This window comes from Anomaloglossus baeobatrachus, chromosome 3 (assembly GCF_048569485.1).
Source record: "Anomaloglossus baeobatrachus isolate aAnoBae1 chromosome 3, aAnoBae1.hap1, whole genome shotgun sequence".
NCBI lineage: Eukaryota > Metazoa > Chordata > Amphibia > Anura > Aromobatidae > Anomaloglossus > Anomaloglossus baeobatrachus.
The window spans coordinates 18,437,072-18,453,894 of record NC_134355.1 but is presented as its reverse complement, the minus strand read 5'-3'; the positions used below and the strand labels follow the sequence as shown (position 1 = coordinate 18,453,894).

The 16,823-nt window shown below is 51.6% G+C and overlaps 1 protein-coding gene across 3 annotated transcripts in view; it reads left to right on the top strand.

Moving 5' to 3' along the window:
* The window catches only part of RBKS (ribokinase), a 63,990-nt gene extending 50,004 nt beyond the window's left edge, over positions 1–13,986 (top strand). For all 3 annotated transcript variants that reach the window (XM_075337920.1, XM_075337922.1, XM_075337921.1), the window contains exon 9: positions 13,686–13,986. In XM_075337920.1, the coding sequence (XP_075194035.1) occupies positions 13,686–13,862 (177 nt within the window). In that variant the 3' untranslated portion in view covers positions 13,863–13,986. The remainder of the gene's footprint in view (positions 1–13,685) is intronic.
* The last annotated feature ends 2,837 nt before the right edge of the window (positions 13,987–16,823 follow it).

Here is a 16,823-nt window from a genome sequence, read left to right as displayed (position 1 = left end):
GGACTTGGCTGCAGCGATGGCCGCCCTTACCGGAGGAGGCTGCCAAAAGGAAGCCGCACTCAACAAAAGAGACAAGGGGCATCGCACTGTGGAGAGGACAGGGGTTTCCGAGCATGGAAAATATGAGCTTCCGAGATGGAAACAGCAATAAATAGTGCGGGAGGTCTAGACGGGGATTCGCAGACATGCGGCACAACGCCGCTCCCTTCTCCACTATTTATATCATGTCTCATAGTGATGCTAACACTCCGGACACAGCGCTGAAATAATTCTGTTTTCTTCATCTCTGGGTCATTTTCCATCTACAAGTAATGAAAGGTCAGAATAACAGGGACGTGAGCAGCAGCATGATGAGCAGCAGCATGATGAGCCCAAAATACACAGGCAAAAATAATCCCAAAAATTGACAATTTGGAAATAATGAAAGGAGCTAAAATAATTAATCTTACAACATTACTGTCACTTCAGAATAATCCGTTCCGTGTACATGAGGAACAACGCTTTCTGCCCATTATATGACTCGTATTCTGCATTTTCACCAGTTTTCCCCACTGCAGTGTCTATCTCTAATTATCAGTTGTCTCTGAGCTGGTGGGTGCAGACTCCCTGCTATGATGTCTCCCATACACAGCACACACAGGCACGAGGGATTACTGCTCTCCTGCCTCTATGTAGCTCATGATCAGAAGCAGCAGCACGGGGGACATTATACAGCAACAGCATGGAGGGCATTATACAGCAGCGGCATGGGGGACATTATACAGCAGCAGCATGGGGGACATTATACAGCAGCGGCACAGAGGACGTTATACAGCGGCGGCACGGGGGACATTATACAGCAACAGCATGGAGGGCATTATACAGCAGCAGCACGGGGGACATTATACAGCAACAGCATGGAGGGCATTATACAGCAGCAGCATGGGGGACATTATACAGCAGCAGCATGGGGGACATTATACAGCAGCGGCACAGAGGACGTTATACAGCGGCGGCACGGGGGACATTATACAGCAGCGGCACAGAGGACGTTATACAGCAGCGGCACAGAGGACGTTATACAGCGGCGGCATGGAGGACATTATACAGCATCGGCACGGAGGACGTTATACAGCGGCGGCACGGAGGACGTTATACAGCAGCAGCACGGAGGACATTATACAGCATCGGCACGGAGGACGTTATACAGCGGCGGCACGGAGGGCGTTATACAGCGGCGGCACGGAGGGCGTTATACAGCGGCGGCACGGAGGGCACTATACAGCAGCATGGAGGACATTATACAGCGGCAGCACGGAGGACATTATACAGCAGCAGCACGGAGGACATTATACAGCAGCATGGAGGGCATTATACAGCGGCAACACAGAGGGCACTATACAGCAGCATGGAAAACATTATACAGCAGCGGCATGGAGGACATTATACAGCAGCGGCACGGAGGGCACTATACAGCAGCGGCACGGGGGACATTATACAGCAGCGGCACGGGGGACATTATACAGCAGCATGGAAAACATTATACAGCAGCGGCACGGGAGGGTATTATACAGCAGCGGCACGGAGGGCACTATACAGCAGCGGCACGGGGGACATTATACAGCAGCGGCACAGAGGACGTTATACAGCAGCGGCACAGAGGACGTTATACAGCGGCGGCATGGAGGACATTATACAGCATCGGCACGGAGGACGTTATACAGCGGCGGCACGGAGGACGTTATACAGCAGCAGCACGGAGGACATTATACAGCATCGGCACGGAGGACGTTATACAGCGGCGGCACGGAGGGCGTTATACAGCGGCGGCACGGAGGGCGTTATACAGCGGCGGCACGGAGGGCGTTATACAGCGGCGGCACGGAGGGCACTATACAGCAGCATGGAGGACATTATACAGCGGCAGCACGGAGGACATTATACAGCAGCAGCACGGAGGACATTATACAGCAGCATGGAGGGCATTATACAGCGGCAACACAGAGGGCACTATACAGCAGCATGGAAAACATTATACAGCAGCGGCATGGAGGACATTATACAGCAGCGGCACGGAGGGCACTATACAGCAGCGGCACGGGGGACATTATACAGCAGCGGCACGGGGGACATTATACAGCAGCATGGAAAACATTATACAGCAGCGGCACGGGAGGGTATTATACAGCAGCGGCACGGAGGGCACTATACAGCAGCGGCACGGGGGACATTATACAGCAGCGGCACGGAGGGCATTATACAGCAGCAGCACGGAAGGCATTATATATCAGCGGCACGGAGGGCATTATACAGCAGCGGCACGGAGGGCATTATACAGCAGTGGCACGGAGGGCATTATACAGCAGCGGCACGGAAGGCATTATACAGCAGCGGCACAGAGGGCACTATACAGCAGCGGCACGGGGGACATTATACAGCAGCGGCACAGGGGACATTATACAGCAGCGGCACGGGGGACATTATACAGCAGCGGCACGGAGGGCATTATACAGCAGCAGCACGGAGGGCATTATACAGCAGCGGCACAAAAGGCATTATACAGCAGCGGCACGGGGGACATTATACAGCAGCGGCACGGAGGGCATTATACAGCAGCGGCACGGAAGGCATTATACAGCAGCGGCACGGAAGGCATTATACAGCAGCGGCACGGAGAACATTATACAGCAGCGGCACGGAGGGCATTATACAGCGGCACGGAGGGCATTATACAGCAGCGGCACGGAGGACATTATACAGCAGCGGCATGGAGGACATTATACAGCAGCGGCACGGAGGGCATTATACAGCAGCAGCACGGAGGACATTATACAGCAGCGGCATGGAGGACATTATACAGCAACAGCATGGAGGGCATTATACAGCAGCAGCATGGAGGGCATTATACAGCAGCAGCATGGAGGGCATTATACAGCAGCGGCACGGAGGACATTATACAGCAGCAGCATGGAGGACATTATACAGCAGCGGCATGGAGAACATTATACAGCAGCGGCATGGAGGACATTATACAGCAGCAGCATGGAGGATATTATACAGCAGCGGCATGGAGAACATTATACAGCAGCGGCACGGAGAACATTATACAGCAGCGGCACGGAGGACATTATACAGCAGCAGCATGGGGGACATTATACAGCAGTGGCATGGGGGACATTATACAGCAGTGGCACGGGGGACATTATACAGCAGTGGCACGGGGGACATTATACAGCAGTGGCACGGGGGACATTATACAGCAGTGGCACGGAGGACATTATACAGCAGCGGCATGGATGACATTATACAGCAGTGGCACGGAGGGTATTATACAGCGGCGGCACGGAGGGCATTATACAGCGGCGGCACGGAGGGCACTATACAGCGGCGGCACGGAGGGCATTATACAGCGGCGGCACGGAGGGCACTATACAGCGGCAGCACGGAGGGCACTATACAGCAGCGGCACGGAAGGCATTATACAGCAGTACTGAGCGGAGTAGATGTGACTCCAGCACTGGAGTGAGAGAAAATACTAGAAAGTAGCAGGATGGAAGACAAATATACTGCAGTACTGAGCAGTATAGCTGTGACTCCAGGACTGGGGTGAGAAATACTTACTATAAAGCAGATGTATGGAGAGCATTATACAGCAGCACTGAGCAGTGTAAATATGATCCCAGCACAGGGGAGTGAAAAAGTGCTTACTAAAATGCAGCTATAGCACGGAGGACCTTGTACAACCTTACTGAATGTTGTAGCTGTGAATCAAGCACAGGGGTGAGATAAAACACTAGGATGCAGCACTGCACGGAGGGCATTATACAGCAGCAGCATGGAGGGCACTATACAGCAGCATGGAGGGCACTATACAGCAGCATGGAGGGCACTATACAGCAGCATGGAGGGCATTATACAGCGGCAACACAGAGGGCACTATACAGCAGCATGGAAAACATTATACAGCAGCGGCACGGGAGGGTATTATACAGCGGCATGGAGGACATTATACAGCGGCATGGAGGACATTATACAGCAGCGGCACGGAGGGCACTATACAGCAGCGGCACGGGGGACATTATACAGCAGCGGCACGGGGGACATTATACAGCAGCATGGAAAACATTATACAGCAGCGGCACGGGAGGGTATTATACAGCAGCGGCACGGAGGACATTATACAGCAGCGGCACGGAGGACATTATACAGCAGCGGCATGGAGGACATTATACAGCAGTGGCACGGAGGGTATTATACAGCAGCGGCACGGAGGGCACTATACAGCAGCGGCACGGAGGGCATTATACAGCGGCGGCACGGAGGGCACTATACAGCGGCAGCACGGAGGGCACTATACAGCAGCGGCACGGAAGGCATTATACATTACACTATACAGCAGCGGCACAGTAGTACACAGCAGTACTGAGTAGAGTAGCTGTGAGTCCAGCTCTGGGGTGAGATATTTGATAGAAAACTGTAACACAATCTGTCTCTCTCTCTCACTCTGTTCCTCTTTTATTCTTCTTTCCATAGACTTTAATCGGCAGCTGTAATCTGATCCTCAGTGACTTGGCAATTTTGCCTTCTTTTGACCAGGGCAGATTTTAGCAGTTTTTCAAAGTAACTGATGAGTTCAGCTAGCGGGGAGGAAGTGGCTCATAAGTGGAGACAAACAGAATTCTCTGATATTTTTTATTTTCCTCTCTTCGCTTGCACTATTATTTATGCAGTTTGTTGGTAGTGACGAGTTCTGCAGCTTTCTGTTACTTCGTGTTTCTGCTCCTCACCGTTCTCCCCATCTCTGCTTGCTGTAAGGAACGGGATCATTCTTGTTTTACGCTTAGAAATCTCCGGAAAATAATTACTTTTTGCAGCTGAGCGTTTGCTCCATTTGTATCCGGCTCCACACTGGAATTTTACTGAGCTCCTCTCCAGATTTTGTTACAATGTGTCATGTCGGGGGTCCAGACTTTGGTCTGGATTAGTGATGGGCGGATCCGGGCTGTAAAAGTCTGGATCCTTTGTGGTTTCAAAGGTAACCAAAGGCCGGGCCCAGAGTTCTCAGGGAATTCCAGCTAATGAACCGGATCCAGCAACTCGGGGAAATAAAAGGAGAAAATAACAATAAAGCAAGTGTGCTATGCTTACCGAGTCTCCAGCATGGCTGTAACTGCTTTCGGGCCGCTCATTATCGCTCATCCATATGCACTGCTTCCTCCGCTCACTGGCAGTCCCCATGTCTCTGATTGGTTGCAGTCAGACGGCACTCCCCGCCTATGTTACAGCATGTGGCTGCAACCAGAGACCCGATGTGCGGGTCACTGTAAATTTAAGTAAAACTAAATGAATTTTAAAAAATAAAATTGGTTTAGGGTCCCCTCATATTGTGATACCCAGGACAGATAACACCCACGGTTACAGGCTGCAGCCCCCAGCCGTGCGCTTATCTTGGCTGTGTATCAAAATAAGAGGAATTGCTTGCGGCTTTTTTTTCTTCAGCGCTCTATTGGGAGACCCAGACGATTGGGGTATAGCTACTGCCCTCCGGAGGCCACACAAAGCACTACACTAAAAAGTGCAAGGCCCCTCCCCTTCTGGCTATACACCCCCCGTGGTATCACGGGTTCTCCAGTTTTCAAGCTTTGTGCGAAGGAGGTCAGACATCCACGCATGGCTCCACAGATTTTAGTCAGCAGTAGCTGCTGACTATTTCGGATGGAAGAAAAGAGGGCCCATATAGGGCCCCCAGCATGCTCCCTTCTCACCCGTGGATGGTGTTGTAAGGTTGAGGTACCTATTGCTGGTACAGGGGCTGGAGCCCCACATGCTGTTTTCCTTCCACATCCCCTTGTAGGGCTCTGTGGAAGTGGGATCCTGCCGGCCTCTAAGCTCTGACGCCGGGCTCCATCCACAGACCCATAGCACCTGATGGATACGGAGCAGGAGTACAATCAGGGACAAGGCCCTGCATCATACAGGTACTCTGTGTCCCCGGCAGGCACAGACACACTCCGGGCTGGCTGGGTGTTGTAGTGCGCCGGGGACCGTAACGATTGAGTTGGTGTTCCTGCAGTTTACTGGGGGACTTTTGTGTTGTGGGAACGCAGCGCCGACCCCCACTGGACCGGCGGCGCTGCTGTGACTTGTAGTGCGCCGGGGACACGCCGACCGCGCTTTTACGGCGGCGGCGTTTATAAATCCAGTCCCCGGCTTTTGCGGCCTAGCTCCGCTTCGTTCCCGCCCCCACCCTGTCAATCAGGGTAGGGGAGAGACGCTGTTTCGCAGCAGCGACGAGGGCTGGAGCCTGATTTACATGCTCCAGCCCTCTCACTAGGCACAGAGGGAAGCAGGCTTCCCGCTCTTAGCCAGGAACGCCCAGGGCCCGCCCCCCCTCCTCTCCCAGGACGCCGGCAGCCATTACAGGCAGTCTGGCTGGAGGAAGGACGCAAGGCTCTGGGAGACCTGGACTAGGGGGCTTTTGGCGACCACACACCCGCTCTTAAGCGGGCGGTAAGCGGCATTTCAGCTGGCCCCTCTAGTGCCTCAGTGTGCATTGGTGTACTGTGTCACCAGATATATATATTTATTTATTTCTTGCACTGTGAGGTCGCTTCCTGGCTGGATACCCCAGATCGCTCTGAGGAGGCAGCAACATGTCATCCACAAAACGCAAGGCTGCCAAGGCTAGGGCTGTGTACACTGCGTGTGCTGCATGTGGGGCTGCTCTACCAGCAGGCTCCGATGACCCCCATTGTGTGCAATGCTCCGATCCGGTGCTGCTTCGCCAGCCGGAGTCCGGAGAGGTAGTGACCCAGGCTGAGACGCTTGTAAGTCCTGCCCCGGTGTCAGGGACAGACTTTGCAGTTTTTGCTGATGGAATGTCTGTGACTATGGCAAAAATCCTTGAAACTTTGCAATCCATGACTGGGGCTCAGTCTATGGACACGGCGAGGTCTCTGTCCTCTAATCCCCCTCAGTTGGAATTAATCCAGACTGCAAGGGGGTCCCCGGCTTCCCAGGCTGAGTATTATGACTCAGATGATAGCCCCAGCCACCCTAAGCGAGCTCGCTGGGAAAGACCCTCAACGTCATCACACTGCTCAGGGTCTCAGCGCAATCAGTCGCCCTGTGATGCGTCTGAAGAGAGTGATCAGGAGTCTTATCCTGGAACCCCTCTCAATCTGGATACCCCGGATGGGGACGCCATGGTAAACGAGCTTATCTCAGCCATCAATAGACTGTTGGATATTTCTCCCCCAGCTCCTTCTGCAGAGGAGGCAGCTGCAGAGCAGGAGAAGTTTCGTTTCCTCTATCCCAAGCGTAAATTGAGTGCTTTCTTGGATCACTCTGACTTCAGAGAGTCAATCCAGAAACACGACGCTCATCCAGAAAGGCGTTTCTCTAAACGTTCTAAGGATACACGTTTTCCTTTCCCCCCTGATGTGGTCAAGCGCTGGACCCAGTGTCCAAAAGTAGACCCCCCGATTTCCAAACTTGCAGCTAGATCCATAGTTGCAGTGGAGGATGGCGCTTCACTTAAGGATGCCAATGACAGACAGATGGACCTTTGGTTAAAATCTGTCTATGAAGCTATCGGCGCGTCGTTTGCTCCAGCATTCGCAGCCGTATGGGCACTCCAAGCTATTTCAGCTGGTTTAGCAAAAGTGGATGCTATCATACATCCAGCGGTGCCGCAAGTGGCGTCCCTTACCTCGCAGATGTCTGCGTTTGCGTCTTACGCTATCAATGCGGTCCTAGAATCTACCAGCCGCACCTCAATGGCGTCCGCCAATTCGGTAGTTTTGCGCAGAGCCTTGTGGTTAAAGGACTGGAAAGCAGATGCTGGTTCCAAAAAATGTTTAACCAGCTTGCCTTTATCTAGAGATAGACTGTTTGGCGAGCCATTGGCTGACATCATTAAACAGTCCAAGGGTAAAGACTCTTCCTTACCCCAGCCCAGATCAAGCAAACCTCAGCAGAAAAAATGGCAGCAGAGGTTTCAGTCCTTTCGAGGTTCGGGCAAGACACAATTCTCCTCGTCCAAAGGGACTCAGAGGACGCAAAGAGTCTCAGATTCCTGGCGGGCTCACGCACGCCCCAAGAAAGCAAATGGAGGAACCGCTTCCAAAGCGGCTACCTCATGACTTCCAGCCCCCCCCTCCGCATCTCCGGTCGGGGGCAGGCTCTCCCGCTTTTCCGACATTTGGATGTCACAGGTCAAAGACCGGTGGGTGACAAACATTTTGTCTCGCGGGTACAGAATCGAGTTCAGTTCTCGTCCTCCAGCTCGGTTCTTCAGAACCTCCCCACATCCAGACCGAGCAGATGCCCTGCTGCAGGCGGTGGACTCCCTAAGAGCGGAAGGAGTAGTGGTTCCTGTACCGCCTCAGGAACAAGGGCGAGGGTTTTACTCCAATCTCTTTGTGGTTCCAAAAAAGGACGGCTCGTTCCGTCCTGTTCTGGATCTAAAGCTGCTCAACAAACATGTGCACGCCAGACGGTTCCGGATGGAAACCCTCCGCTCTGTCGTTGCCTCAATGTCTCAAGGAGACTTCCTTGCCTCAATAGACATCAAAGATGCTTATCTCCACGTGCCAATTGCTACAGAACATCAACGTTTTCTACGTTTTGTGATAGGAAACGACCATCTTCAGTTCGTAGCTCTGCCATTCGGTCTGGCGACAGCCCCCCGGGTCTTCACCAAGGTCATGGCGGCGGTGGTAGCAGTCTTGCACTCTCAGGGACACTCGGTGATCCCTTACCTAGACGATCTACTTGTCAAGGCACCCTCTCAAGAGGCATGCCAACTCAGTCTACATGCTACGCTGGAGACTCTACAGACGTTCGGATGGATCATCAACTTTCCAAAGTCGAATCTGTCACCGTCACAGTCGCTAACGTATCTTGGCATGGAGTTTCATACTCGAGCAGCGAGAGTGAAGCTTCCGCTGAACAAGCAGCGGTCCCTACAGACAGGGGTGCAATCCCTCCTTCAAGGCCAGTCGCACCCCTTACGGCGCCTCATGCACTTCCTCGGGAAGATGGTGGCAGCCATGGAAGCAGTTCCCTTTGCGCAGTTTCATCTGCGCCCACTTCAATGGGACATTCTCCGCCAATGGGACGGGAAGTCAACGTCCCTGGACAGGAAAGTCTCTCTTTCCCAGACGGCCAAGGACTCTCTACAATGGTGGCTCCTTCCCACCTCATTGTCTCAGGGAAGATCCTTCCTGCCCCCATCCTGGGCAGTGGTCACGACAGATGCGAGTCTGTCAGGGTGGGGAGCAGTGTTTCTCCACCACAGGGCCCAGGGGACGTGGACTCCGCAGGAGTCCACCCTTCAGATCAATGTTCTGGAAATCAGGGCAGTGTATCTTGCCCTACTGGCCTTCCAACAGTGGCTGGAAGGAAAGCAGATCCGAATCCAGTCGGACAACTCCACAGCGGTGGCATACATCAACCACCAAGGAGGGACGCGCAGTCGGCAAGCATTCCAAGAAGTCCGGCGCATTCTAATGTGGGTGGAGGACACAGCATCCACCATATCCGCGGTTCACATCCCAGGCGTAGAAAATTGGGAAGCAGACTTCCTCAGTCGCCAGGGCATGGACGCAGGGGAGTGGTCCCTTCACCCGGACGTGTTTCAGGAAATCTGTCGCCGATGGGGAGTGCCGGACGTCGACCTAATGGCGTCCCGGCACAACAACAAGGTCCCGGCATTCATGGCGAGGTCGCGCGATCAAAGAGCTCTGGCGGCAGACGCATTAGTTCAAGATTGGTCGCAGTTCCGGCTCCCATACGTCTTCCCACCTCTGGCACTCTTGCCCAGAGTGTTACGCAAGATCAGATCCGATTGCAGCCGCGTCATACTCGTCGCCCCAGACTGGCCGAGGAGATCGTGGTATCCGGATCTGTGGCATCTCACGGTCGGTCGACCGTGGTCACTGCCAGACCGACCAGACTTACTGTCCCAAGGGCCGTTTTTCCATCGGAATTCTGCGGCCCTGAACCTGACTGTGTGGCCATTGAGTCCTGGATCCTAGCGTCTGCAGGATTATCCTAAGGAGTTGTAGCCACAATGAGACAGGCTAGGAAGTCGACTTCTGCTAAGATCTACCACAGAACGTGGAAGATTTTCTTATCCTGGTGTTCCGCTCAGGGAGTGTCTCCCTGGCCATTTGCATTGCCCACTTTTCTTTCTTTCCTGCAATCGGGGTTAGAAAAGGGCTTGTCGCTCAGCTCCCTTAAAGGGCAAGTATCGGCACTATCCGTGTTTTTACAGAAGCGTCTAGCACGTCTTCCTAAGGTGCGCACGTTCCTGCAGGGGGTCTGTCATATTGTGCCCCCGTACAAGCGGCCGTTAGATCCATGGGATCTGAACAGGGTTCTAGTTGCTCTCCAGAAGCCGCCTTTCGAGCCTCTGAAGGAAGTTTCCTTTTCTCGCCTGTCACAGAAAGTGGCGTTTCTTGTTGCGATCACATCGCTTCGGCGAGTGTCGGAGCTGGCAGCTCTGTCATCCAAGGCTCCCTTCCTGGTGTTCCACCAGGACAAGGTAGTGCTGCGCCCCATTCCGGAGTTTCTCCCTAAGGTCGTCTCCTCGTTTCATCTTAATCAGGATATATCCTTGCCTTCCTTTTGTCCTCATCCGGTTCACCGGTATGAAAAGGACTTACGTTTGCTGGATCTGGTGAGAGCACTCAGAATCTACATTTCCCGCACGGCGCCCATGCGCCGTTCCGATGCACTTTTTGTCCTTGTCGCTGGTCCGCGCAAGGGGTTGCAGGCTTCTAAAGCCACCCTGGCTCGATGGATCAAAGAACCAATTCTAGAGGCCTACCGTTCTGCGGGGCTTCCGGTTCCTTCAGGGCTAAAAGCCCACTCAACCAGAGCCGTGGGTGCGTCCTGGGCATTACGACACCAGGCTTCGGCTCAACAGGTGTGCCAGGCAGCTACCTGGTCGAGTCTGCACACTTTCACCAAACATTATCAGGTGCATACCTATGCTTCGGCGGATGCCAGCTTAGGTAGAAGAGTCCTGCAGGCGGCAGTGACATCCCCGTAGGGGAGGGCTGTTTTGCAGCTCTAACATGAGGTATCTCTTTACCCACCCAGGGACAGCTTTTGGACGTCCCAATCGTCTGGGTCTCCCAATAGAGCGCTGAAGAAGAAGGGAATTTTGTTACTTACCGTAAATTCCTTTTCTTCTAGCTCTTATTGGGAGACCCAGCACCCGCCCTGTTGTCCTTCGGGATTTTTTTGTTGTTTGCGGGTACACATGTTGTTCATGTTGAACGGTTTTTCAGTTCTCCGACGTTATTCGGAGTTAATTTGTTTAAACCAGTTATTGGCTTCCTCCTTCTTGCTTTGGCACTAAAACTGGAGAACCCGTGATACCACGGGGGGGTATAGCCAGAAGGGGAGGGGCCTTGCACTTTTTAGTGTAGTGCTTTGTGTGGCCTCCGGAGGGCAGTAGCTATACCCCAATCGTCTGGGTCTCCCAATAAGAGCTAGAAGAAAAGGAATTTACGGTAAGTAACAAAATTCCCTTCTTTTTATTTAAATAATTTTTAAAAACGACATCCGGTCCCCCCCAATTTTGATACCCAGCCATGGTAAAGCCCAACAGCTGGGAGCTGGTATTCTCAGGCTGGGGAAACCCATGGTTATTGAGCCCCCAAGCCCAATAATGGCAGCCTGCTACCACCCGGAATGATTGCATCCATTAGATGTGACAATCTCAGCGCTTTACCCGGCTCTTACTGATTGCCCTGGTGCGGTGGCAGTCAGAATTAAGAAGTTAATAATTGCTCACAGCTGCCACTAAGCCCTAGATTAGTAATGTGAGGCATCTATGAGAGGCTTCCCCTCAGTACTAATCTGTAATTGAAAAGAAAAAAAAACACAAAAATAGAAAAAATGCTTTATTTGAAAGAAAATACAAAGAAAACAGTATTTCACCCCTTAATTAACCCCCGAAACATCCAGGTCCAACGTAATCCACTTGAGGTTCCACAACAATTCTGCTATATCTGAAATGACAGCGAGTGCCATTGAACATGACTGCCCAATGTGGGCTTCAGGCAGAGACAAAGCCACGCGATGAGTGGTGACATCACTCAGGTTATTTGCGGTCACAGCTGGAGGTTCCCACGGTCCTCCACCTGTGACCACAGGTAACCTGACCTCACCTCAGGTGAGGTCACTAAGTTCACAGACCTGCATCTCCTGGCAGAAAACCGCAGATTTTTTTTTTGCCAAGTGATGCAGATTTGGTGCTGAAATTTCTAAAGCATATTCCTGCACCAAAACTTCACCTTCTGCCAAAAAAACAAAACACATCAAAACTGCATGCGGTGTGATGCAGTTGTGATGCGTTTTTCTTGTCAGGAGGTTAAGATTAGGTCCAGGAATATGGTGTACAGATTTCAGCAACAAATCTGCATCTCTTGGTGAAATACCCTTGGATTTCTGGCAGGAGATGCAGGTCGCTAAGGCTCATTCTCTGCCTGAAGCTCAGATCGGACGGTCATTGTTCTATGTATGCACACTGTCACTTCACTTGTAGCGGAGCCGGTATAGTAGTGGGCGCTTTTGTGGATTATGCTAGACCTTGGTGTTTTGGGGGTTAGTAAAGGGGGGTGAAAGAGGATGGGGGTTTTTTTTATAGTTTATTTCATGTAAAGGTTTTTTTTTTCCAAGGTGTTTGTGTTTATTTCATTTTATTTACAGATTAAGACACCATCTATTACTAATCTAAGGCTTAGTGGCAGCTGTGGACTGCCATTAACCCCTTATTACCTCTGTTTCCAGGGCAATCGAATAGAGCTGAGTAAAGTGCCAGGATTGTCACATCTAATAGATGCGACAATCCTGGGCGGCTGCATGCTGCGATTTTTTAGGGTAGGAGGCCCAGTAAGCATGGGCCTCCCCAGCCTGAGAATACCACCCTTTAGCAGTCAGCTTTATCATGGCTGGGTATCAAAATTGGTGAGGGGGCGGGTGCGCAGGCATTTTTTTTTTTTATTTATTGAAAGGAAAAAAAAAAGCTGCATGAGATTCCTCTTAATTTGATACACAGCCAAGATAAGCACAGGGCTGAGTGCTGCAGCCTGTGGCCGTATGCTTTATCTGTACTGGGTATCCTAATATGGGGGGGGACTGTACGGCAATTTTATTTATTTTTACACCACAATACACTATTGCAGACCCTGTCTGCTTGCAATCACACAGCCTGGGAGCGCGGTCTGACTGCAGCCAATCACAGACGCCAGGACTGCCGGTGGGCGGGGGAAACAGTAGATATGTATGATGCTAATGAGCGGCCCTAGAAGCAGTTACAGCTGTGCCGGAGACTCGGTATGTATAACGCGTTTGCTCCAATCCCCCATCCTTTCTACCACGGGTTTTAATCACTGGATTCTGGTCTCCATAGACTTATAGGAGGAGCGGCGTCCGGCAAGATATCCGGGATCAATTCCGGGCCGAACCATGCTTTTTAAATCCGGTTAGACCCGCCAATCCCGGTTATCTGCGAGTCCGCCCATCACTAGTCTGGATACAATCTGCACAATGTTTGATCCCAGCTCTTGGACTTTCTGACGCACATAGCACAGGGTTGGCTCAGATGTGGTCCGCACATTTTGCCTTTGCCCTCGCGTCCGGAGCTGATGATTTCCGCTTTGTCACGCCTTTTGTCTCTTTCCTCCCAGGGCGCCGGGGACAGTTTTCTTGGGGCGCTGGCTTTCTTCATCGCGCATCATCCTCACCTCAGCATGGAAGAAATGGTGAAGAGGTCAAATCACATTGCGTCAGTGAGCGTCCAGGCCGCGGGGACACAGACATCATATCCGCATCGTGAGCACCTTCCTCAGGATATCTTCTCATAAAGGAAGCCGGTCCCCGGGGAGCAATGTCCAGCCTAAGACGGGGATGGCAGGAAGCTCATAAAAAAAGAAAGGGAAAACCCTACAGATTTTTTAATGATTCAATAAAGAAGAGCTGAAAGGCAAATTACAGTCTCTGGATAAGAATAAAACTACAAGTCCCAGCATGCCCTGGAAGGAAGGGGTTCTCAAGGCATGCTCTATAGAATATACTGAGCCCATTTATAGATCTGATTGACAACAGCCCCATCAAAGGTTGTCACCCAACTTTCCTAGAGTCCTGAGTGCACATCCAGTTACACAGTGATCCACCACTATCGTATCAGTACAGTTGTGCCGTTCAGCAGTAAAGAGCTGGGTGAGCGCCCCCTGCAAAACATGGAGGCAATATATAGTGCCTTGCGAAAGTATTCAGCCCTCTTGAATTTTTCAACCTTTTCTCACATTTCAGGCTTCAAACATAAAAATAATGTTACTGTTCTGGTGAAGAATCAACAACAAGTGACACAATTGTGAAGGAAATGTATTGCTTATTTTACACTTTTTCTAAAAAAAAGAAATAACTGAAAATTGTGGCGTGCAATATTATTCATCCCCTTTACTTTCAGTGCAGCAAACTCACTCCGAAGGTTGATGGAGGATCTCTCAATGATCCAAAATTGTCCTAAATGACTGATGATGATAAATATAAGCCCCTGTGTGTAATCAAGTCTCCGTATAAATGCCCCTGCTCTGTGATAGTCTCAGTGTTCTGTGTAAAGCACAGAGAGGATCATGAAGACCAAGGAACACAACAGGCAGGTCCGTGATACTGTTGTGGAGAAGCTTAAAGCCGGATTTGGTTACAAATGATTTCCAAAACTTTTAACATTCCAAAGGAGCACTGTTGTGAATGTCATCCATGTGGGTGCTGTTTTGGAGCTCCCTCTGGTGGCCAGGAATGGTAGTGGAGCAGAGTCTGAGCCTGTGACTCAGACAGGTGTCGGCGTTAATTGGTACTTAAGGAAATCCTATTGCAGACAAGTCTGGTGTGTATATAGAACACCTTTTGCCTTGCTGGCGTCTGTTATAATTGTATTTTTCTCCGTCTCTGAACCTGGCTTGGAGTTCTGTCCTTCCCGGTTTCCCTGAGCAAGACTTCTGGAGATAAGTTGTCAGTTTTTTCCTTGTTTGCTGGTTTACACCTTAGGGCAGGGGTGGGGAACCTTTTTACTGCTGGGGGCCATTTGTAATTTCCTACTAACCTTTGGGGGCCGCACAACATTATCAACTTGAAAAATTTGGTCAAACGATTAATTAACTCACCCTTACTGTGGAGGCAGGAGCTGCTTCTGTTTGGTGTGACTGTGTGTTCGGTGATATTGATCATTTGTTTCTCACAGCTGCTTTTCCAGGTTTGTCTCGGTCTGGAGATGCTGGGGGCATATAGATCACAGGAGGGGCTGGGGCATATACATCACAGGAGGGGCTGGGGTGCATAAATTACAGGAGACACTGGGAGTACACATCACAGGAGGGGCTGGGGCATATGCATCACAGGAGGGGGCTGGGGCATATACATCAGTAGGGGGGCATGGACAGCCTTGGCTGTTGCATAGACAGCACTAGGTGGCTGCACGGACTACACTAGGTGGCAGCACGGACTGCACTAGGTGGCAGCACAGACAGCACTAGGTGGCATCACTAGGGAGACACAGAAGTCTGGGGGAGCATAGACATCAACAGGAGGGCACAGACTGGGGGGCATAGAAAGCAGTGGGAGGGTACAGACAGCAGTAGCAAGTTCAGAGCACTGGGGGGTACATAGTACTGAGGGGTGGCACACAGCACTGAGGAGCATGGACAGCATAAGGGGGCACAGACAGCACTGACCGTGGCATGGACAGCACTGGTGGCAGCATGGACAGCATTAGGTGGTGCGGACAGCACTGGGGGGGCATAGACATCACCCAAGGGGTACAGACATTACTAGGGGAGCCCACACAGTACTAAGGGGTACACACTGTATTAGGGGTGTACTCAACATTAGGGGTACACACTGCAGTAGGGGGTACACACTGCATTAGGGGGTACACACTGCATTAGGGGATACACACTGCATTAGGGGGTACACACTGCATTAGGGGATACACACTGCATTAGGGGGTACACACTGCATTAGGGGGTACACACAGCATTGGGGGGTACACAGCACTGGGGGGTACACACAGCATTAGGGGATACACACAGCATTAAGGGGTACACAGCACTGGGGGGTACACAGCATTGAGGGGTACACACAGCACAAGGGAGTACACAGCACTTAGCGGGGGGGAGGGGGGTGTAGCGATGGGTTGCGTACTCACAGTGAGGGGGAGGAGGAGTCACGCAGACAGCAGGTCCGGGAGGCTGGTAAATCTGCTGCAGCTCTTCTGTGACATATCGCAGCGTGCTGCTTACCCCGCCCACCAGAGCAGAGAGCACACTAGCACAGGCCGGGGTTAAGCCTAGAATGTATGGGCTGCAGTCAGGTCCTGGAAGTCCGGATCTGGATAGAGCCCGTACATTCTAGCATCTACCCTCAAGGCATCAGGCAGTGAGATTTAAAGGGCCGTCAGCCGGGAAAAGCGCGGCTGCTGACAGAGCACAGCGGTCCCTGGGAATGTGCCTGGGGGCTGCATAAAAAGTCGTGACGGGCCGTAAACGGCCCGCGGGCCGGAGGTTCCCCAGCCCTGCCTTAGGGTGTTTGTTTTTGTATCTGTTTTCTTGCAGGTAAAGTTTTGTTTCTTTTGTGTGGTGAGCATGGGGGTTTCCCCTTTGTTAGCTCTTCTGCAAGAAAAGGGAGTTTTTTCCTGTCTAACTTTATTTGCACTTTTGTATTCTTTTTGGTATTTTGTCTCTCCCATTATTTGGAAGAGTACCTGATATAGTGGGGGTGAGGTTCGACCTCCAGGGCCATTTTTTACTATCAGGACATTGGTATTT